The 24674-nt window shown below is 39.1% G+C and overlaps 1 protein-coding gene across 3 annotated transcripts in view; it reads left to right on the top strand.

Annotated features, from left to right (window-relative positions):
- GPATCH2 (G-patch domain containing 2) overlaps positions 1-20096 on the top strand; it is a 201647-nt gene extending 181551 nt beyond the window's left edge. For 2 of the 3 annotated variants that reach the window (XM_069544573.1, XM_069544574.1), the window contains one exon: positions 16122-16993. In XM_069544573.1, coding sequence (XP_069400674.1) covers positions 16122-16342 — 221 coding nt within the window. In that variant the 3' untranslated portion in view covers positions 16343-16993. Of the gene's footprint in view, positions 1-16121 lie in introns of all 3 variants that reach the window. The other variant, XM_069544572.1, reaches the window with a different exon arrangement.
- Positions 20097-24674: the final 4578 nt, after the last annotated feature.

Here is a 24674-nt window from a genome sequence, read left to right as displayed (position 1 = left end):
AGTTTGTTGTGATCTACACAAAGACTTTGGCATAGTCAATAAAGCAGAAGTAGATACAAAAAAAAAAAAAACTTTTACTTTCAATATGGAAATAAACCACAATGAACCATGGTAGGTCTGTGATGAATCAAAATGACTCTGAGAAATGTTTTCCATGTAGATACTGAACAGCTGGGCTTCCCGGGTCGCTCAGTGCTAAAGAATCCTCCTGCAGTGCAGAAGATGTCTTCTTTGATCCCTGGGTCAGGAAGATCCCTTGGAGAAGGAAATGGCTACTCACTTCAGTATTCTTGCCTAGAAAATCCCAAGGATGGAGGAGCCTGGCAGGCTACGGTCCTTGAAGTTGTAAAAGATTCAGACACAACTTACCCACTAAACAATAGGAACACAAGATCAATTACAAAGTTACTATTATAGCTTTGGCCTATTGCCTGGGATCCTTAACCATTCAGATTTATAAACCGTCTCTCTCAGCTTCATTTGGGAATTCTTTCATTGGAAGAGTTATTTTGGACATGATAAATTATACAATATGAAGATGAGATTTGTATCAACAGGAGAGTAAGCAGTGAGAAGGGGAAAATATAGACATAAATACTGATATAGATAGATACCTTGACATGATTTCAAAGGAAATAAAAGATAAGAAGTTTGAATTCTCTGTTTCAGAGACCTTTTCCATAGTTCAATACTAAAAAATTAAAGAATAACTTAAAATTGGAGCACCCATAATACAGTTGTTCATTCACATAAAAGGTTACGTTATGAAATTATGCATGTAGGTACAAGTTTAATATCTGATCTTCATCCTCTAATTTTGTTGAATTTTTGGAATTTGGAAGTAGGAAGCACCTACATGCAGAATATGTTTATATGGATGGAGGTTCATAGCATTGTACAGGAGGCGGTATCCAAAACCATCCCAAAGAGAAAGAAATGCAAGAAGACAAGTGGTTGTCTGAGGAGGCCTTATAAATAGCCAAGAAAAGAAAAGGAGAAAGGGCAAGATATACCCAACTGAATGCAGAGTTCCAGAGAATAGCAAGGACAGGTAAGAAAGCCTGCTTAAGTGAAAAATACAGAGAAATACAGGAAAACAATAGAATGGGAAAGACTAGAGATCTCTTCACGGAGAAGGCAATGGCACCCCACTCCAGGACTCTTGCCTGGAAAGTCCCGTGGACGGAGGAGCCTGGTAGGCTGCAGTCCATGAGGTCGCCAAGAGTTGACTTCACTTTCTTGTTTCAGTTTCATGCATTGGAGAGGAAATGGCAACCCACTCCAGTGTTCTTGCCTAGAGAGTCCCAGGGACGGGGGAGCCTGGTGGGAGGCCGTCTATGGAGTCGCACAAAGTTGAACATGACTGAAGTGACTTAGCAACAGCAGCAGCAGAGATCTCATCAAGAAAATTGCACATATCAAGGGAACATTTCATGCAAAGATGGGCTCAATAAAGGACAGAAATGGCAAAGACCATCAGAAGCAGAAGAGAATAAGAAGAGTTGGCACATACAGAAGAACTATAAAAAAAAGCTCTTAATGACCCAGATAGCCATGATGGTGTGGTCACTCACCTAGAGCCAGACATCCTGGAGAGTGAAGTCAAGTGGGCCTTAGGAAGCATCACTATAAACAAAGCTAGTGGAGGTGATGGAATTCCAGCTGACCTGTTTCAGATCCTAAAAGACGATGCTGTTAAAAGCTGCACTCAATATGTCAACAAATGGAAAACTCAGCAATGTCCACAGGACTGGAAAAGGTCAGTTTTCTTTCCAATCCCAAAGAAGGGCAATGCCAAAGAATGTTCAGACTACCATACAATTGCACTCATTTCACATGCTAGAAAAGTAATGCTCAAAATCCTTCAAGATAGGCTTTAACAGTATGTAAACCAAGAACTTCCAGATGTTCAAGCTGGATTTAGAAAAGGCAGAGGAACCAGAGATCAAATTGCCAACATCTGCTGGATATAAAAAGCAAGGGAATTCCAGAAAAACATCTGCTTCATTGACTATGCTATAGCCTTTGTATGGATCACATCAAACTGTGGAAAATTCTTCAAGAGATGGGAATACCAGACCACCTTACCTACCTCCTGAGAAACATGTATTCAGATCAAGAAGCAACAGTTAGAACCAGACATGGAACAATGGAACAGTTTCAAAATTGGGAAAGAAGTACATCAAGGCTGCATATTGTCACCCTGCTTATTTAACTTATATGCAGAGTACATCATGGGAAATGCCAGGCTGGATGAAGCACAAACTGGAATCAAGATGGCCAGGAGAAATGTCAACAAGCTCACATATGCCAATGATGCCATTCTAATGGCAGAAAGTAAAGAGGAACTAAAGAACATCTTGACGAGGGTGAAAGAGGAGAGTGAAAAAGCTTACTTAAAACTAAATATTTTGAAAAACGAAGATCATGGCATCTAGTCCCATCATTTCATGGCAAGTAGGTGGGAGAAAAGTGGAAACAGTGACAGGTTTTATTTTTTTGGTCTCCAAAATCACTGTAGATGGTGGCCGTAGCCATGAAATTAAAACGACGCTTGCTCCTTGGAAAGAAAGCTATGACAGACCTAGACAGCGTATTGAAAAACAGAGACATCACTCTTCCAACAAAGGTCTGTATAGTCAAAGCTGTGGTTTTTCAAGTAGTCATGGACAAATGTGAGAGTTGAACCATAAAAAAGGCTGAGTGCTGAAGAATTGATGCTTTTGAATTGTGGTACTGGAGAAGACTGTTGAGTATCCCTTGGACTGCATGGTGTTCAAACTAGTCACTCCTAAAGGAAATCAACCCTGAATATTCATTGAAAGGACTGATGCTGAAGCTGCAGCTCCAGTACTCCTGAATACTTTGGCCACCTGATGCAAAGAGCAGACTCATTGGAAAAGACCTTGAGCCTGGGGAAGATGGAGGGCAGGAGAAGAAGCGGGCGACAGAGGATGAGATGGTTGGATGGCATCATTGACACGATGGACATGAGTTTGCTCTTTGCTAGGAGATGGTGAAGGACAGGGAAGCTTGGCGTGCTGCAGTCCATGGGGTCACAAAGAGTCGGACAAGACTTAGAGACTGAACGACTACAACAGATATTTATGTAGATAAAAGTTTACCACTTATTGAATGCCTGCTATGTACCAAAACTGTATTATTGTTTTTTTATCTTTGCAACAACTTGGTGTTTCACATGTTGTTCTCATTCACTGTGCAGCATGAAATGAAGATTCGGACATGTGTGGGCTTCTTAGCTGTCTGTGAAGGCAGATGATTGAAGGGCAAAGGGAGATTCAAGCCAATGTCTGCATTACTCCTAAACCCATCTTCTTTTAGTGACAATATACTTAGGTCCCTTTGTAAGGAATATATAGGTAAAAACCATCATATTCCATGTTTTTTATGTAATTATATATATATACAGAGAGACTATTATATAGTTTATTTTTTATACAGACTATTTTATATCTGAAGTGCCAGAAATGTTTATCTAAGTTTGTTGTGCAGAAATACAGAACATTCATTAGTATACCTCTAATGTGTGTCTTTATACAGGAACATATAACCACTTTTAGATTAAATACATGTCATAAGTTTTTCAATTCAAATCATGCATAAGGCAGGTGTAGGATTCTTTAATACTCCCATTCTGGTTGAATGGTCTCCTGAATTCTCTTATCTTTCAATGATTCAAACATTTGTGGCAGAAATAGTAGAAGAACAATCTTAGGAATGTGACTAAAGCACTTCAGAGCCAGCAATAAGTAAGAGAGACTGTCAGGGTCAGGTCCTAACACTCTGAACATATGTGAAGTGAGAAGGAAAATACGTAATGGTTGGGAAGAGGATAATATAATTATATCTACAGGGTGATTTTGATGTGACAACTCAATAGCATCAGAAGAAATCATTTTTTATAGAGGATGGGTATAAAGATTAAACTTTAGCCTAAAACATTCCTAAGCATCTACCAGCATATTCCAAATGTTACTTTTCAAAATTTTTGTGATTCTCCTTACAACTCAAAATTTTGATTGTATTACTACATTGTTTTACTTAAAAAAACATAATTCATAGAAAGTTAATGCCTTTTTGTAATTAATCAAATAGTATTGGAGTAGGAGAATTATGTTACTCATGCATTTTTAAAAATCCATGCATAACTGTTCCTCTCAAGGAGGAAGAGAATGAGGTTATTTAAAAATCCTTAGTTTTAAAAAGAATATCTTCTGATACTACTGAATCAGCTCTAAGGTGAAGATTATTATCCAAATTCACGTAAGAAATGCTTTTGCATAAATATACTTTGTTAATGAGTTTATGAATCCTAGATCATCTTGTCTCCAAAAATTATATTTTTCAAGTTCTGGAATATATAGTCAGTCACATAACAAAGAATCTTATCTTCATTAGCTTCCAAGGTAGGTTAGAATGTAGAATGATTTGAAGGAAACTATTCCTGCCATTGTCTAGGCCTCTGTAGACTTCCCCCAAAACACACTGAAACAGATGTGTTTTCATGGTTCTTTTGTCTTTAGTCAACATTCATCCTAAGCTGGAAAAAGGCAGATGAGGGTAACACTTTCTGATTTGAAATCAAGAATAAGAGTTAAAAGGCTGACAGTCTGAATATTGTTCAGTGATCCCCTCTGGAGTATATATGAAATAGGATAGGATCAAAACAGCAGGTTTACGAAAGGTTTAGCAAAAAATTGTCAGAAAACTATAACTAGGCACTTTAACTTTATAATCCCAAACTATGTTTATACAATAATTTAAGATGCTGAAGATAAACAGTTACATATTTTGTATTTATAATGTTATATTTTTTTGAAGATTTAAAGTCCCCTGTGCAATTAATAACCCCAAATCTGATCATTTTTATGTGCTTATTGTATTGAAGATTTTACTCACCCTGTGTAGCAATAACATTGAAGCATAATTTGAGTCGCTTTATAAAGCTATAGACCAGCCGGCAGTGTTACCGGTTGAACATTTATTAATTGTGACAGGAACACCGAATTTATTTCAGTGCTTTAGCTTATTTACTGCTCTTTCACCTTTGTATTTTGTATTGACAAAGTAAAATGAATATTGATAAGGTTAGGTATTGATTTTTAAATGTACGGCTTGTTCTCTGCCTCATTCAAAGTCACACAGCAAAAGACAGTGGGTGTTTCAGTAGCAGAGGATGTAGACTTACTGTTATAAAAGAGAGAATTGTTGAAGCGAGAAGGTTTGCCAGCAGAGTGCATTTTATAGTTTGAAACATGTCATCAGTGAGGGTGAAGGCAAGAAATGGACAAAATAGGAAGGACATTATTAACATGTTTCTAAAGGCCATCAGCAGTGTTGGTTAGGGTCTTATGTTGGGGTGGAAGTCATAGCTTACTGAGGTTTTGATAGTTAAAAAGATTTCAGTATGTTTATTGAGATATTGTGGCTGCCGTATTTTTTAAATGTTTTGTCTTCTATGCATTACTAAATTTATTGCGGTCCACAGTTAGCACTCGCTATTTCTATGTTGTTTTCTATTGAAATATTACCAGAGGGAAAGTATTCACCATAAGTAGTAGACTTTCTTCTCTACATTTTAAATTATGCAGAGAAATACCTACTGAAGTTCAATATTTCAGTATAGATATTGCTCCAGAGTGACTATGTCTTTGTGGACATGCAAGTTCTTAGCGGGGAGTTACATTACAGCTTTTTGTGGCTTTTCTGTTTTTTCCTCTGCATCCTACTGATACTTCAATAGTAAAATAATCTGTATAAATATTGAAGGTGATAAAGGCAGACTATAAATCATAAAGGGTGAAAATTTTTCAAAGGTATTCTTTTAAGTCATACTGAACATAATCAGGAAATGTGTGATGTACCCAAGCTCCTTTCCCAGGTGCTATAACTCTTCAGTTGCTCAGATTTATCTTATCAATAATTATATTTTTACTTTCTTTTATCCCTGGATCTGTGTGACCACTGTAGATTATCTTCTCTCTCTCCCCGGATTTTGAAACAGGCAGACTTGGCAGGGGAAAGGGGTTGTTGTTATTCATTTTGAAACCAAACTACATCCGAACATATAGCAAAAGCCTAGGAAATACATTACCCTTTCTCTCTTGGATATATGAACCACCTTTCAGTTATGTGTCTCAGAAGCATTTTAAACAGCTCTCCATTGTCATATGATACAAGAAACACTTAAGGAAAGAGTAAGCACACATATTAGATAGAAAGTAACTACAGTACATGCACTCTGATGTTCCCTGCAACACTGTTTACAATAGCCAGGATATGGAAGCAACCTCAATGTCCATTAACAGAGGAATGGATGAAGATATTATATTCGTGTGTGTGTGTATATACATATATATACGTATACATAGTGGAATATTACTCAGCCATGAAAAGGAATGAAATCGTGCCATTTGCAGAGATGTGGCTGGAATGAAGTAAGTCAGAAACAGAAAGATGACTACTGTGTATTAACGCATCTATGCAGAATCTAGAAAAATGATATAGATGAACTTACTTACAAAGCAGAAATAGAGACACAGACATAGAGAACCACTGCTTGGACATCAAGCAGAGAAGGGAGGGGGTGGGATGGACTGGAAGATAGAGATTAACATATATATACACTGCTATGTATTAAGAAACTACTGTACGGCACAGGGAACTCAACTCAGTGCTCTGTGGTGAACTACGTGGGAGGCAAATCCCCAGAAGAGGGACTGTATGTATATGTATAGCTGCTTCACTTTGCTCTGCAGCAGAAACTATCACATTGTAAAGCAACTATACTCCAATTTAAAACAAAGAAAGAAAGAAAATAATTTCTATTCCTGACAGTTTAAAAGACTAGTGAGAAAATATTCAAACTACAGAATTCCTGGACATGCTGAATAAAATGCAAAACCATCTCTTTAGATGCATTACTGAGACCGCGGGAAAGAGAGAACTCACTCTGAGGAACCAGTCTAGGAAGTCTGGAGGCATGTTGGTTCCTTGGGGAAAGAGCCAAGCTGGGGAACAGAATATCCGAAAAGCTCTGTCCTCAGAACAGGGCAAACTAGAAACAAAACTCACTCACAAGGACACAAAAATAAAGAGTCTGGTTTCTACCTGGGCTTTAACTGGAAAACTCTGAAGATAAGTAACCAAGAGCCTACCCCTACATGAGACTCTAGTTTAAAATGACAGTGTGCCAAAACTTAGCATCAAAACTGGTCTTTGAAGGAAATGCAAGACCACTGTAGAGGTATGTGCCTTCAACCCAAGCCTCAAGAATCACCACAAATGAAAACCTACTGAAGATGGTCTCACAATCCAAAACTAACAGAACTAGTTGTAAAAACAGATTAAAAAATGAAGGGGAATAACTGGAAAGAGAAAAGACAGCTGTGGTAAAAAAAAAAAAAAATACAAGTAGAAATTTGAGATTATTTTGTTTTGAAAAAAATCTTAAAAATCATAACTTCACTTGATGGGTTGAATAGCACATTAGATACAAACAAGCAAACTACAGCAGCAAAACCAGTGAATTTGACGAGTAATCTGAAGAGACCGCCTAAAAGAAGCATGCTCTCAGTTGCTCAGTCGTGTCTGACTCTTTTTGACCCCATGGACTATAACCTGCCAGGCTGCTCTGGGATTCTCCAGGCAGGAATACTGGAGTCAGTTGCCATTTCCTACTCCAGAGGATCTCCCCAACCCAGGGATCAAACCCACTTCTGTGTCCCTTGCATTAGCAGGCAGGTTCTTTACCACTGAGCTACCTGGGAAGCCCAAAAGCACAGAGAGATCAAGCATGGAAAATGTAAAAGCATGGTCAGGGTACTTGAAGGAGCATGAAGTTCAGTATATGTCTAATACAACTTTCAGAAGAAAATAGAAGAATGGGTACACTATTCCAGGAGAATATTTATAGAATTCAGTAATAACAGAATTGTTACAACTGAAGAAAACTTAAATCTTCATGTACAGAAGTATAAGCCTTTATCAGGAAATAGTAAATACAAATGGAGTCCTACCTAGACACACCATAATAAAACTTTAGAGCATCAAACACAAGAGAAGAACTTAAAGGCAGCCAAGGAGAAACGATAACTTACACAGGAATGAAATTATACTGGCAACAAACTTAAGAGTGATACAACCAAGAAAATAAGAGATGATATTTTCAAAGTGCTGAGATGAGATAACGGAATCAACCTAGAGTTTTCTATCCCAGTTAAATTATTTCCCAAGGAATGAAACTGAGACATTTTCAGATAAAGACCCATCATTACTAAATTTAATAACTTTTGTAAAAAAAAAAAAACAGAATCCATTAAAAAAAAGGATAAAAATCAAGAAGGAATTGGGAGCAAAGTAATCATTAAATGTGCATAAAGCTAAACTTTACACTGAATGTATAAAACTAATAGTGATGATGGTGGCAGTGACCATCAGTTCAGTTCAGTTGCTCAGTCGTGTCCGACTCTTTGTGACCCCACGAATCGCAGCACACCAGGCCTCCCTGTCCACCAACTCCCGGAGTTCACTCAGAGTTGCGTCCATCGAGTTCGTGATGCCATCCAGCCATCTCATCCTCTGTCGTCCCCTTCTCCTCCTGCCCCCAATCCCTCCCAGCATCAGAGTCTTTTCCAATGAGTCAACTCTTTGCATGAGGTGGCCAAAGTACTGGAGTTTCAGCTTCAGCATCATTCCTTCCAAAGAAATCCCAGGGCTGATCTCCTTCAGAATGGACTGGTTGGATCTCCTTGCAGTCCAAGGGACTCTCAAGAGTCTTCTCCAACACCACAGTTCAAAAGCATCAATTCTTCAGTTCTCAGCCTTCTTCACAGTCCAACTCTCACATCCATACATGACCACTGGAAAAACCATAGCCTTGACTAGATGGACCTTAGTCGGCAAAGTAATGTCTCTGCTTTTAAATATGCTATTTAGGTTGGTCATAACTTTTCTTCCAAGGAGTAAACGTCTTAATTTCATGGCTGCAGTCACCGTCTGCAGTGATTTTGGAGCCCAACAAAATCAAGTCTGACAGTGTTTCCACTGTTTCCCCATCTATTTCCCATGAAGTGATGGGACCAGATGCCATGATCTTCGTTTTCTGAATGTTGAGCTTTAAGCCAACTTTTTCACTCTCCTCTTTCACTTTCATCAAGAGGCTTTTTAGCTCCTCTTTACTTTCTGCCATAAGGGTGGTGTCATCTGCATATCTGAGGTTATTGATATTTCTCCCGGCAATCTTGATTCCAGCTTGTGTTTGTTCCAGTCCAGCGTTTCTCATGATGTACTCTGCATAGAAGTTAAATAAGCAGGGTGACAATATACAGCCTTGATGTACTCCTTTTCCTATTTGGAACCAGTCTGTTGTTCCATGTCCAGTTCTAACTGTTGCTTCCTGACCTGCATACAGTTTTCTCAAGAGGCAGGTCAGGTGGTCTGGAATTCCCATCTCTTTCAGAATTTTCCACAGTTTATTGTGATCCACACAGTCATAGGTGGATTAATTTAGGTGTATAAAGGCAGATGGAGTAGCACTGAAACATACATGAACCGTGTAGAATTAGATAGCCAGTCAAAATCTGCTGTATGACATAGGGAGCTCAGACCTGGTGCTCTGCAACAACCAAGGGGGGTGGGATGGGATTTAAGGTGGGAGGGAGGTTCAGGAGGGAGGGGACATACATATACCTATGGCTGACTCATGTTGATGTATGACAGAAACCAACACAATACTATAAAGCAATTATCCTCCAATTAAAAATAAATAAATTTAAATAATAAGAAAGTAAGATGGAGCTAAAACGCTGAACAACAATAAGATGTAAAATGTGAGGGAATAATAAAGCCAGGTATGCATGTTGATGTTTAAAAATTAAAGAATAGACAAATAATATATAATTTTCAAGCTAGTATAAGCAAGCAGTGGATGCCAGAAAAGAGGAAGTAAAAAGTATAGAGAAAGCAAGGTAAATATCTTTAAGTAACATTGTAAAAATAACCCAGATATATCAATGATCACAATACATGTAAACAGAGTAAATGCATCAGTTAAATTCTGGGATTATTATAATGGATAAACGAACAAAACTCAGTACATGCTGTTTATGATAAATACAGCTAAAACAAATTTCCATTTAAATATCAGCCAAAGAAAAAGTAGCTGGGTTAATAACAAAGTGAATTTTGAGGTATTTCAGAAGAATCGAAACACTCTTCAGACTTGCTATGTTAATTTAGATAAACAGTTTTTTCCAGAAAATTTGTGAATATATTAAAATCTCTGTCATTTGGGACAATGTGGCAGAAGAAATGACATCATAGAAACTAATGATGATAGAATATTTTAAGATCGATCTTCAGTCAGTGAAAGGGTAACATTAAGATGCAGGTGCCCTAAATTCACACTCTAACTGGGGCACTTTCTAACTGGGTGACTTTGGGCAGATGCATTACCTCTTGAAGGGCTTGCCTGGTGGCTCAGTGGTAAAGAACCCACCTGCCAATGCAGGAGACCTGGGCTCGATCCCTGAGTCAGGAAGATCCCCTAGAGAAGGTAATGGTGACCCAGTATTCTTGCCTGGGAAATCTCATGGATGGAGGAGCCTGGGGGGAGGGGCTACAATCCATGAGGTCCCAAAGAGTTGAACACCACTTAGCAACTAAACAACAACAATCATTATTACCTCTTTAAACCTTAGTTTGTTCTGTAAGTGGAGCCAATAATAACGTTTCAGGTTGCTGAAAGAAATCACGGCCGCAGAAGCACTGGTAACCTCTGAGAGCCACAGATACTATATTGTAAGTTATCCAACTATGTCATTGTGAGTACTATGCTCTGTATTGTCCAAATGCAAATTAAGAGAAGTTGATACTGCAATTGACGTGTAACCCAATTAATTTTTTAAAAACAATTTGGACCATCGTCTCCACTGGAGTTGTTTATTTGCCATTAATTCTTGTAGGAAGGCAGGGTAGGTAATGGAAAGTATGTAGGTTTTTAGAGTAAACTTCACCAAGGTTTGAATCTTAGCCTGCTATGTGGTAATGGTCAAGCAGTTCATCTCTCCGAGGCCCATTATATCAGTACTCCTCCCGCCTTGCACAATTGTTATGAGGAATGGAGATTATCAATGTTGCATGCCTAACAAGTAAAGCACAGACCAGGTACATAGTAGGTAGACCATAAATAGTCCTGATCATATTATAGCAAACAAATATCCCTGTTTTAGTTTTCTGAAAACACTATTCTTTGATATATTAACACAGTCATCCCATAAGAATGGAGAAGGCAATGGCACCCCACTCCAGTACTTTGCCTGGAAAATCCCATGGATGGAGGAGCCTGGTAGGGTGCAGTCCATGGGGTCACTAAGAGTTGGACACGACTGAGCGACTTCACTTTCACTTTTCACTTTCATGCATTGGAGAAGGAAATGGCAACCCACTCCAGTGTTCTTGCCTGGAGAATCCCAGGGACGGGGGAGCCTGGTGGCTGCCATCTATGGGGTCACACAGTTGGACACAACTGAAGTGACTTAGCAGCAGCAGCAGCAGCATCCCATAAGAAATGTATCTGTATAAGCAAAATGTGTGTGCTCAGTCATGCCCAACTCTTTGCGACCCCGTGGACGGTAGCCTGTCAGGCTCCTCTGTCCATAGAATTTCTCAGGCAGGAATACTGGAGTAAGTTGCCATTTCCTCTTCCTGGAGATCTTCTGGACCCAGGGGTCAAACACACCTAGCTTGTGTCTCCTGCACTGGCAGGTGGATTCTTTACCACTAGGGCTACCTGGGAAGCCCCTATAACCAAAATATCTGTTAATAAAAACTTTCCCTTCTCCAAACATGTATCAACCATGTCTTTCATTCCCTACTATGCAAAGTTTTTTTCACTTAGTTAAAAAAAAAAAAGCAAGAAACTAGGTTTTACATTTCATTGTTTAAAAAGTAAGAGCCTTGTATTTTTAAGCAGTTGGCTATTTGAACTGATTTCATTTTGCAAAATTCACATGAAAAACATCTGCATTATTGCAGATAAAGTGTATAATGATCTCAGTGAGGCTTTTCTATATTTAAAAATGAAGTAATTAAAACATTTGACAAAAAGTACTAACCCTCACCACTTTCTCACAGCCCAATCTGTGCTCAACACTGTTTCTTAACAGCAATCAAAAACCCGTGTCCCTAAATTAGTTACTGAGACCAGAGGACAGCATGAGAACTGGCAATTCTAATAATGTCACAAATAATAATAATAACCGTGCTCTTCAGCTGACTAGTAAAGTAATGGGGAAAGAGGGTGGGAAGAAAGAATGGGCACAGGCCACTAAAAGCCTTCTGAATGCGGGGTCAGGACTGAAGCGATGCACTGTGTTATGTGGGAAGCAGCGTGTGTCACCTCCCCTTCCATTGGCTGTTTATCCAACATCAATACAACACTTTAGGAGCCAAATTACTAAACAAGCTGCCAATTAGGCTTGCAGTCAGCTGGATAGATTAGCAGCTAAGAGAGGCCGATACAAGATTTTCATCTCTTGAGCCAATTACGCAAGTGAATTACTATCCACAATACTCTTTGGAAGATTTGAGGGGAAAGGCCCGACTCAGCTGTAATAGATGTAAGAGATCCAGAATAAAGGGGGCTGGAGCGGGAGCTTGCGGAAGGGTTAGCAGGCTATGTATTGCTAAAATTGCCCGAGCAGGAGGAGAGCCTCCCAGGAAAGGACTTAAAGGATTTAGCACCGCCAGGAGCAAACGAAAAGGAAATTATGGTTGTCAGATGCTGTGCTGAGACGGAGTTGTTCCACTCCCATGTCTTAATCTCATAAAAGAAGGATGAGAGACCAACAGTAGATCTCACGCCAGAGTCATTTTCCATGAAAAATGAAGTATCTGCTTTTTCTTTTTTAAAGTTATATAGAATAGCCATTGTTTTTTGTTTCAGAAATCTGTGTTGCTATGGGGAAAGATTTAGCATTTAAGAAATCAAATGGTCTTTTTTTTTTAACATGATGATAATGCTTCATTTTAATTAAGAGAAATAAACCAGCATTAAAAAGATAGAATAAATTCTTTTCTGCCTGTATAAAAAGTAAGCATGAACTTATGGTTACCAAAAGAGGAAAGAAATCAGGGAGGGATTAAATAGGAATTTGGGATGAGCAGATTTTGATGTTCAGTCAAGCTGCTATATATAAAATAGATAACAAAGCCCTACTTTGTAGCACAGGAACTACAATATCTTGTGATAAACCATAATTGAAAAGAATATAAAAAAGAAAGCAAATATACTATATATGTATGTATAATAGAATCACTTTGCTCTACGCCAGAAACTAACACAACATTGTAAATCAACTATACCTCAATTTAAAATATAAATTAAAAAGCAGGGTGGAGTCGAGTGGCCACTACTGAGCCACCACACTTGAAATGCCAACATTTTAAAACTACAGTCATGAGTCAGTTATTTGCTGTTCATTTCGGAACTCAAAACTAACCTGCAGTTTTTGCAGAGATGGTTTAAATTGACTTTGTATTTTCTCCTGAATATTTAAGTTTAAACTTGAACCTTTGCAATCTCTTATATCAAAAATATAACAGATGTGTAGCCTGAAGCCTCGTTAGACCTCTGATCTGACCTTAGCTTATCAATGGATTAAACTAATTTGTGGTGATCGCAGAAAAATTAGGGATGTAAGACAAAATGCTAGTAGGCCATGTAACCTGACACACCTGAGAATTAGCTGTTCAGAAAAAAATGAGATGCCTTGTTGTTGCCATTATCATAATTGTAAAATAAAAACTTAAAAACCTTAATTGTCTTTTTGTTATTAAACAAGTTTTAACAAAAGGCTTCTCTTTGTTTTGTTTGTTTGGTAATTAAGAAGCCCATTTTTATATTTTATATCTTTATGTATATTTTTGTATAATTAGATAAATATATGAAATCTCTGCATATTTTTATTTTGCCTTTGTCAAGCAGTAAATATTAGTCCAGAGTTTTCCTTTGGTGCCAACCTTTGGCCATTCATGCTGCTGGCAACTGAAGGGTTTTTTTCTATTACATGTTAAGATACTTGCTTCAGTGAGCTAAAAACCAATCTCACAAGTCCAAAACCAACTCATTATTGTGGCAATCCAGTTCTCACTCCCTGTAATGAAGTTAGCAATGACAGCAGTGTATTCTATTCTCAGTCTGAAGATGCTCTGAAGATTAAGAATATCAAAATGTTCAGTAAAGGTCTTGCAAAAATCCATTGATGATTGCTCTATAGTTCGTTATAAAACTCACCAGTTTTAGTTATAAACTCATCAGTTTCAGGTATATAACTCATCTCTATCACTTTGAAGTTCCCTTCTGTAAGTTAGAATCCTGAAGAACAACCCACTCACTGTTCTCCAGAAACCCAGATACAAATTACTAGATTAAATGCACTGTTAGTTCAGCTCTGACATGTCTTTTATTACTTACTGTTATTTATGTTCTTACTATGAAATACATATACCAGAGACTTCCCAAGTGGCTCAATGGTAAAGAATCCACCTGCCAGTGCTGGAGACTCAGAAGATACGGGTTCAATCCATGGGTTGGGAAGATCCCCTGCAGGAGGAAATGGCAACCTCTGTAAAGAATCTGCCTGCAATGCGGGAGACCTGGGTTCGATCCTTAGGTTGGGAAGATCCCCTGGGGAAGGGAAAGGCTACCCACTCCAGTGTTCTGGCTGGAGAATTCCATGGACTGTATAGTCCATGGGGTCGCAAAAAGTCAGACACAACTGAGCGACTTTCGCTTTCCAGTATTCTTTCCTGGAAAATCCCATGGACAGCGGAACCTGGCAGGCTACAGTCCATCGGGTCACAAAGAGTCGGATGTGACTTAGCCACTGAGCAGCACATATACAGAGATTGGAATGAAATGTGTAGGTAGAGTTTTAAAGAATAATAAATTGGTCACTACTGTAGCCACTAACCACATCAAGAAACAGAATACTATACACTGCGGTCCCATAGGTAGTATTTTTGTTATTGTTATTGGTACTTAAAAGGATCCTTATATACAGTCTTAGAGAAAGAGGAGGATGAAGAATCCCAATTTTGTGGGGTAGACGGTGCTGTTAGAAACCCAAATCAGGGAGGAAAGATGGACGATGATGGGAAAGGGATGGAGGGGGATGAGGGCCCAGGAGAGACAGCTGACTCTCAAGCCTTTGACAGCAGTGAGTGATGTCAGCACCTGCGCATTTCAACTCTCAGACTGTCTCGGAAAACACAGCCCTTGTTTCAAAACAGAAACATGCTGGACCCAGGATGGAGCTTGGATGCCACAGGCATCCTGCAGACCTTTGGAAAGTGAGCCATCTTCATCCCTGGAACCCTAGGGATGGAATTATGGGCAAACACTATAGCCCAGAATTCTACAACAGACTTTCGAGGAAGCCTCAATATAGGAGACGGTACTGAATATGTTCTCCCTAAAACCAAGATGGTTTTAAGCTGTTGTTACTTAATCCCTAAGTCGTGTCCAACACTATTGTGACCCCACAGACTGTATCCCTGCAGGCACCTCTGTCCATGGAGTTTTCCAGGCAAGAAAACGGGCAGGTTGCCATTTCCTTCTCCAGGGGATCTTCCCGACCCAGGGATCAAACCTGCACCTTCTGCACTGGCAGGCAGATTCTTTACCACTGAGCCACCAGGGAGTCCATACTTTGGCCCCTTTTCTTCCTACACAGGCTGTAACGTTGGCTTGCTTGATGATCACTCCCTTAATTATCAAGGAAGAATAACCACAAGAAATGGTCTGGTAATTCGAGTTTTGATTGCTTTGTATTATGCCTGTTTTACAGATCAGGAAACAGAAACCCAAAGAAGTTGAATAACTATTAAGTGGAAGAGCTGAAACCATGGTCTTTTTCCATTGAGCCTTCTACTACAGCAAGCTCTTTATCCGAAGATGAATAAAGAACCCTCCCCAGTATTTTGTTGAAAGGAAAACTTCGAAGAATGTGGTTTTCTTAGCCTAAGAGGGCCTTCATCTGTGTTCATACTAACGTGGGATTTTGTTTTGTTTTGTTTTTGTCATTTTCTGATTCCAGGATTTGTAGGAGAAAACGCCCAGCCAATCCTAGAAAACAACATTGGAAACCGAATGCTCCAGAATATGGGCTGGACACCTGGGACAGGCCTTGGACGAGACGGCAAGGGGATCGCTGAGCCGATTCCAGCCCTGCAGAGGCCAAAAGGATTAGGACTTGGGTTTCCTCTACCAAAAAGCACCCCTGCAACCACTGCCTCCAATTCAGGAAAATCCGCCTAAGAGGAAAAGCAGAGGAGCTGTTTAGCAAGTTTTATTCGCTCGCTATTGCCCATTGTTCTAAAATGACAGCATAGCCTCTGTGGTTGAAGCTGAAACCTAACATCAAAGCCTCAGACTTGTCCCTCTAGCTTCCTAGCTGCTACAGTTCTGCCAGAGTGATAGAAATGGGATTTCATCACAGTCCATGGTGCTAAAGTAAAAACCTTCACCTTTTAAAATTTTTCAGTGACTCGCATTCTAGGTGTAAGGAACAGCTCGTTTCTGTTATTTATTTTGATCTTGTATTGTCAGTAATTTCTCATGTTTTAGCTTGATTCATTCCTGTGTGCGCTTGATGCACCCACGACGGAGCACGCCTACGTGTTTCTAAAATAGGATTGGCCGGAAAGGGTTGTGTTTCACCTCATCCCTGTCTGTCCTAACCGAAAACACCTGTCATCACATCAGTGAAGTCCTAAGCACATCTCTTTTTGAAAGGCTGGCCAATTCCATATTCCTTGAATTTGACTTTTTAGTTAGGATTCCTCAACAGGGTGACACCCATTCATCTTCTATCCTTGGACACTGTAGCTGACAAACAGCAATTAATGTTGCCCTTTGACATGTCGACAAAAATAAACCTCATCATTGTGATCACCACAGTGCCCTCAACACGACTTTACTGCAGATCTTATCAATTTTACCTCATTTAGAACATAAAATAATTATGGAAAGAAAAATGTATTTTTTAAATTCACCACGACTGAGTTGTAAACTCTATTAATAATCTAGACTTCCTTCTACCTCTTTGTTCCCAAAGGTTGATATTTTTTTTAAGATCAACTCAACTGTAGTAAACTGATTTTAAATTTTAACCATCGGAGTAAGTTAGAATATCGACTCAATTTATTTGAAGATTTTAATGGCTCTCCCAAGAATTGAGATTTCTGGCAAAGATCCAGCCGGTTTACAAGGTGTACAAAAAAAAAAAAAAATGAACGGTACTGTTTGCCCTTTCTAACACCTAAGCAGTTACTTTAAAATGAAGCAAAACAAGTCATTTTTATTATGTGCCTAGTATTGTTACATCTGAATCCTCTGCTTCATAATGTCCAAGATTCTGAATTGCTCTTAGTTTAGATGTTGGTTGGTTATTGTCTTCGTTAGTAAGAACTAATAATGATATTCTCTTTTGTAATGACCTTTATTGGTTGAGTGAAGGCCAAGATAACACAGGTGAATCAACCTTCTAATGTTTTTTCAGCTTTGTTTTTCTAGGGCAGTTTTATATTCACAGCAAAATTAACGGAAAGGTACAGAGATTTCTCAAGTATCCCCTCCCCGCACACATGCATAGCTTCACCTATTATGTATCCTCCCCCCCAGAGTGGTATATTTGTTACAGTTGTGGAGACTACATTGGCACATCAAGTCACCCAAACTCCACAGTTTATATTACAGTCCACTCTTGGTGTGGAACATTCTATGGGCTTGGACTAATGTATGAAGACATGTCTGCACCATTATAGGATCACACAGTAATTTTACTGTGATAATATTCCTTGTGGCTCCTCTGTAACAGGCTTTTGGGAATTTGACAGTAGCCAAGAGTCTGACAGTGGGGAAAGGAGGTTTGTGCATGTAAGAGACCTGTCCCACGTGGTCCTCTAAAGATTATACTGCTCGTTAGGGAGAGGAAGTTCAGCGTGCTATTTGAAAGGCTTAATGGTTTGCCCACTTACAGGTTCCTTTTAAGAATTATCTTCTTTTCTAGGGTTATCATGGTAAGAGGACAAGTTGGTTAGGGAACCATGGGCTACCAGATGAGTTGCATTTCTTATGCCCTTCTTAGCCTACCAGGTGAGCATTCTTATTGGATAAAGTAACTCTGTTGTTTGATGCTTTCCTAAATGTCTGTTACTTGAAAATTCACCATTTTTAAAGAAAATATTTTTTATTGAATACTCATTCTATCTACATAAGGTGCAAAAAGCTGGGGGAGATTGTCTATTTCAGTTTAAAACTTCTTTATGGTAGCATATAGCACTCTAAGGTCTGTTCATAAGTTTGTTTTAATTCCACTGCCTGAAGATCTTTTAAAATCCTAGAATTTTGAAAAGCCAAATTTGGAGCCACAGGTAAAACACAATGAGGTTTTTGTGAGACTGACTGATCCCGAATTCCCATGGACTTGACCACTGTTTTTCACTTCACCATGGTCCATCTCTCACAGTGAGGAAGAGCAGACCTCACTCGAGCTGGCACGGGGGAACTCCTTAGCTAAATGTCGCAGCTTTATAAATATTTTTCCTTGTTCTCCTGGACAGGCATCAGTCTTCTGAAGAAACTTTCTAAGATATCACTGAACTCAGGTGTTCTCTAGCTCCACCTCCCAAAATGATTCATCTTTATATTTTCCCTTAATAGAATAAAGGTCGCAATATTGACATCTTGAGCCCTGTGTCTGCGACTCACAGAAGGTTTCAAACATGTCTTATTCTATAGGAGTGTTGACGGAATACACGAATCAATCCTCAGAGCAGAGAACTGATGGCTTCCCAAGCAGTCCCCCTGCTCCCACACAGGTCTCCCTTCACTTTTCAGGGAAATTTAAGAGTGATCATTGCACATCTGAAGTTCTGCTTGGACCTGAACTTCACCAGAGAAAAGAACACAATTGAAAAGTGGAATTTTTCATATACATCAAATATCTAGAAGATATGAAGTTCACTAATTTACATTTGTTGTAAAGTTAATTTTTACCAGTTCCTATGCCTATAGAACCCAAAGCATCCAAAAGAATTCATGTTTCAGAATGTATCCATCATATCTCCGTGAAAAGGCAGTTAGATTTTTCTCTGTCCTTCATAAAGCCACCACTTCTATAGAATCTAAGCCTTGTATCAAATTAATTGCTTATATTAAAACTTTTAGAGAATGCATAAGTCTCTTCCATTACTATCCAAGTTATCTATTCCCCACCAAGTAGCCGAGAGACTGTGTGGGGCTACATTAGCAATTCAACAGTTTGCCTTTATATACTTGTTATACTTGATATTAACCAGATTGTGTATTGGTGTCATTTACTTCCTCCCTTCTTTCTCCCCATATACAATTTTTAAGGCAATGTTACCCCCTCAAATTTCTTTGCTTTTATTTTTTAATTATATGGTCTCCTTCAAAAGAAAATCCACTGTTAACTAACTTTTACCAGTTAACTGGTATCAGCATTTGAAAACAGACTTTATAACTGATACTGTTGCTATCAAAGAGAAGTTAAGACAGTAGGGTTAAAGATATGCCTAATGTATACATACAGGTATGTTTACAGGGCATGACTGTGTGCAATTTATAGACATGATTGCAAAATAATTGCATTTTATTAATATCAGCATTGTGAATTGATATTCTTGCAGTTAATTGAACTGACAATTGCTTCTCTTCAATATGCTTCCATTTTGAGCAGATATTTCATGAAAGGGAAAAATCACTGCTGACATGCTTTTTAAAACCATTTCCTCCTATACTCTGTTTTTCTTTTAAAACAAAAAAAGTGGTATTGTAAAATGAAGTTGTTTAGCAAAGAATATTTTGGATTTTTTTTTCTTTTAGTAGAAAGATATAATAATAGTACAACAAAGAATGAAAGAATAAACATTATGTTTAAAAATGTTATTTATAAGCAGTCATTCATTGTCTTTGTGCTTTAAATGTTTCCCTCTTGAAATAATAAAAAATAAAGTTGAAAGGACTTGCTTTTTTTAAATTACTGAAAGTCGCTCAGTTGTGTCTGACTCTTTGTGACCCCATGGACTATACAGTCCATGGAATTCTCCAGGCCAGAATACTGGAGTGGGTAACCATTCTCTTCTCCTGGGGGTCTTCCCAGCCCAGGGATCAAACCCAGGTCTTCTACATTGCAGGCAGATTCTTTACCAGCTGAGCCACCAGGGAAGCCCGAGAATACTGGAGTGGGTAGCCTATCCCTTCTTCAGTGGATCTTCCTGACCTAGGAATCGAACCAGGGTCTCCTGCATGGCAGGCTGATTCGTTACCAACCGAGCTACAGGGGAAGGCCTGGTAATTACTACCCATTGACAATTAACATTGAACAGTGCCATTAAGTGTTAGTTGCTCAGTCATGTCCAACTCATTTACCCCATGAACTGTCGCCCACCAAGCTCCTCTGTCTCCAGGCAAGAATACTAGAGTGAGTTCCCATTACCTTCTTCAGGGGATCTTCCCAACCTCTGGATCAAACTCAACTCTCCTATATCACAGGCAGATTCTTTACTGTCTAAGCCACCAGGGAAGCCCCAAATTCATTATTCATGTTTCAGTCCTAGAAAATGTCAACATTTTCTAAAAAGTTTTAGGGGAAAAAATTGGTAAACACATTTGATTTCATTTATTCACAGCTGATTGTGACCTGTTATACCACATTTCCCTGGTTTTGTTTTCTCCGATGCTGGGCTAGACTAACTGTATTAAGGTCTCTTTCCACCCAAAGACTCTGATTCTAAAGGAACAAATGCAAGTTCTCTCTGATAACGTGAAATACGGATCGGAACCATATGTGTTACTCCATTTCCTTCTGGGAAATTGTGCTCCTCAGAACCCTGCTTGGATATTTTAAATATTTTATAATACTCTTTAAAGTGTTGAGTTCTATTGCTTATAGGAAGCATCTCATTATGTTAATAAAATACTCTTTTCTCCCCCAAAAAACTGAATTGTGAGTTGTTAGAGTAAGTGGATTTTTTTTTTTATCCAATAGGTATTAAATACTCATTTATTTCACAGGCTTGCAGTAATATATACTCAACTGACAAGTGGACCATGAAGGCTCCTTCTGCTGGATTCCTACTAGGCAAAGACTCATTACTTTACCCACCTGACATTTTAAGGAGATCCAGATTTGTCTCTAGCGAGTCGATGCCATTAACTGCCAGGAGTATGATCTACTATTGCCACTTTTGGTTTTATCTGTACATTAGAGTTGTCTTCTGTCTTTGAATTGTCATGGAGTTTAAATCATTCTCAGATTCACCGACCTCACTCCTGTTGCAGTGTCAGAATGGCCCGTGTTTACTCCTTCATCCTTGAAGGATGAAGTTAGGCAACAATTGAAGGCTATTTTTGTGTTTCTTTGGTCGTTTTTCTTTTTCCCTTAGTTTAAATATTCAAGATACATTAATGGCATTTTAAATCTCTGTGTAATTCGTGATCTTTCAGCTATAAAATGGTAAAGACAAGACTGTATTATGATAGCATCCCAAGCAAAAAGAACACTCAGACCTTTTTTCTACCTGTTTTCATCTTCCGATTAAATTTCAAGGAAATGTTTATTCCTTCCTAAAGGTAGCATTCTATAATAAAAGCAGAAAAGATGGGAAATAGTATAGTAGCTCATTACATACTTTAAAAATGTGCTTTCCGAAAGCAAACAAATTCTTACTTAATTTCTTCAAATGCCAGAATTTCATAGTTAGGATGAGCAGATGAGTTTCAAGTGGGAGAAATTAAGGCTTCATTAGATACCTGTGTGGCTAATCTAAGCCTAAAATTCTTTTTTGATGGCTATAATTGATTGTGGACACTACAGATAATCCATGCTGCAGGTAGAGGGGATGGGATTCACAAAACAATTTTTTAAGTGAACCTGAAGCACTTGGCAGAACACACTGAGATTGGGCAGTGTCAAGTTGGAAACCACAGTATTTCTAAAACAATGACCAGGGCTTTCAACAGTCAGTCGGGTGGTCCAGAAACTCTGAAGGCCTGGTTCTTGACCCTCCCCCATCTTTATACCCATTTCCTTTTATCACATCACTCCTGATTCCTTTCCACACATCTTCATCTCCTTCACCTAAGTTTAACATCGCAGGACAGCCTTGCAAAATGGAAACCACTGCAAGCACATAGGAAACCTGCCTGATTTGACTCCCATCCCATTGTGTTTCTCCATTATGTCCCTTAACAACTCAGCTAGAAACAAGCGGCAGATTTTTTCCCCACTCACTGAGTAATTGTCTGCGCTGCAGTGACAGATGTGCAATATAGCAGCTTCTTTAGGAAAAAATTAACAGTTTGTCCAGCATGTCAGCTCGCTCTTTTTAGTGCTTGGGAGGTCTTGGCCCCATTATGGATGATTTAGAAATTGAGGCAAGCAAAAACCAGCTGCCTATGCTGAAAGCCTTCGTTAGTCACCCTCATCTGCATTCCAAGACTCACTTACATCTAGAAATTGGTAGAGGCCCTCTGGCCACGCGATGAGGATGGGCTGACAATGCCTTGATTTGTTGAGAGAGAGAATAAATGGGTTTTTCAGAAGATGAGGAAATATCACCATTACTGGCCAATTTATAGCATTTTATCTGTTCTTCAAACATGTCACTTTTGTTATTGTTGCATGGTAATTACATAGTGAAACGGAAAGAAAACAAATTCAGGTTACGTATTCAGATGGATTGCAAAATCATATAATCCTGATAAATGCCCATTTATGATACACATGGATGAAAGGTTCATTTTAATTTTGAATGGCTAGCTCAGCCATAAATAGGATATAGGATTAAATTCCAGAGAATCTGATTACATAAAAGCAAATAGTCTTTTCACTTTTTTCAGATCCAGGAAATTCAGGGAGATACAGTGCAGCATATTCACAAACAGGATTGTCCTCAGACAAGACAAAAAGTAAATTCAGACTTGCATTCTGAAAAGGATGAGAACTTTCCATGAAGCTGGAGAGCTATCTTGTTCTAGTTATGAGTTAGTCCTAAAGGCTTCTCAAGGGGCAAGGGAGCCTAGGCTGAAATAGTTCCAGTTTGGAAGAACAGCCCTACATTTCAATCTCTACTTTTCCTGGTCTCTTCTGCACTCTCACCAAACATTGGGATACTAGAAATCCAATGCTTTTTTCTTGTGTTCCTCTTTCTGAGGTTATTTCTCCTTCATCCTCAAATCCTATTATTGTAAAGGGATGTTGCCTATAGAAGTTTGCTGCTGCTAAGTCGCTTCAGTCGTGTCTGACTCTGTGCAACCCCATAGACGGCAGCCCACCAGGCTCCCCAGTCCCTGGGGTTCTCCAGGCAAGAACACTGGAGTGGGTTGCCATTTCCTTCTCCAATAGCTGAGCACAAATAATGAAGATCACGGAGAGGAAAAGGAACAAAGAGGCAGCACCCCAGGGCTGCGACTGAAAATGTCAGGTGTGTAAAATAGGAGAAGGGAATGGCTACTCAGTCCAGTATGCTGGCCTGGAGAATTCCATGGACTGTATAGTCCATGGGATTGAAAAGAGTTGGACACGACTGAGCAACTAACACTTCGCTTAGTAGGAACCCAAAAGAAGGAACCGTCATCATGCACTTATCGCGTGAGTATATATTACCAGAAGGCTGTTACATAAATAAGTTGTTATTCTCACGTCTCAATATCTTTGGCACCACTGAGTCCAAGCTATCAACTTTTACCTGGAAAGTTTGAAACTTTCCTTTCACCTGACTTGAATCCATTTATCATACTGCAGGACTAGAGTGATCATTTCAAAGTTCAATTCTGAATTTTTAGTTATTCATACCCTTTGTTCAGTTGCTCAGTCGTGTCTGACTCTGCAGCCCCATGGACTGTAGCCCCCAGGCTCCTCTGTCCATGGGATTCTCCAGGCAAGAATGCTGGTGTGGGTTGCCATTTTCCTTCTCCAGAGGATCTTCCTGACCCACATCTCCTGCCCTGACAGGCAGATTCTTTACACTAAGCCACCTGGGAAACCCCCAAATAAATAAGTACTTAACATCTATTGGTCCTAAGTTTGCTGTGGCTGGGATAGAGAAATAAAAGAGGCACATCAGTACTTAATTGTCTTGGCCCAGGGGTGACAAGTGTTACCTCTGTTCAGGATTCATTGGCGAGAGCTGGTCATACAGGCCCAGCTGATTTCCAGGGAAGCTGCTGGAAGTAGGGGAGCACGCAGATGTCTGTGAGCACTAGTTGTGCCATAGTTATACTATTTCTACATAGTTTCAATGTAGCATGTCCAGACCATTAAATACCCAAGTAACATTATTTCATTGAGTCTAGGATGCCATCAAGTTTAAGATGCACCTTAATTTTATGTATCATTATGAAGGAAGAGTAGGAAAAGGCAACCCACTCCAATATTCTTGCCTAGAAATCTACATGGATGGAGGAGCCTGAAGGGCTAGAGTCCATGGGATTGCAGAGTGGGGCACAAGGAGCATGCGTGCAAGAAAGAAGGAAAAAACACAAACTACGATCCTCTAACCCCAGCAAAGTGCCTCCACTCCAATTTCAGGAATACTAAAATGTGAGAAAATGATCAAATATG

This window comes from Ovis canadensis, chromosome 12 (genome assembly GCF_042477335.2).
Source record: "Ovis canadensis isolate MfBH-ARS-UI-01 breed Bighorn chromosome 12, ARS-UI_OviCan_v2, whole genome shotgun sequence".
NCBI classification, from domain to species: Eukaryota; Metazoa; Chordata; class Mammalia; order Artiodactyla; family Bovidae; genus Ovis; species Ovis canadensis.
Note: the sequence above shows the minus strand (reverse complement) of the source record. Positions and strands in the feature narration are given on the sequence as shown.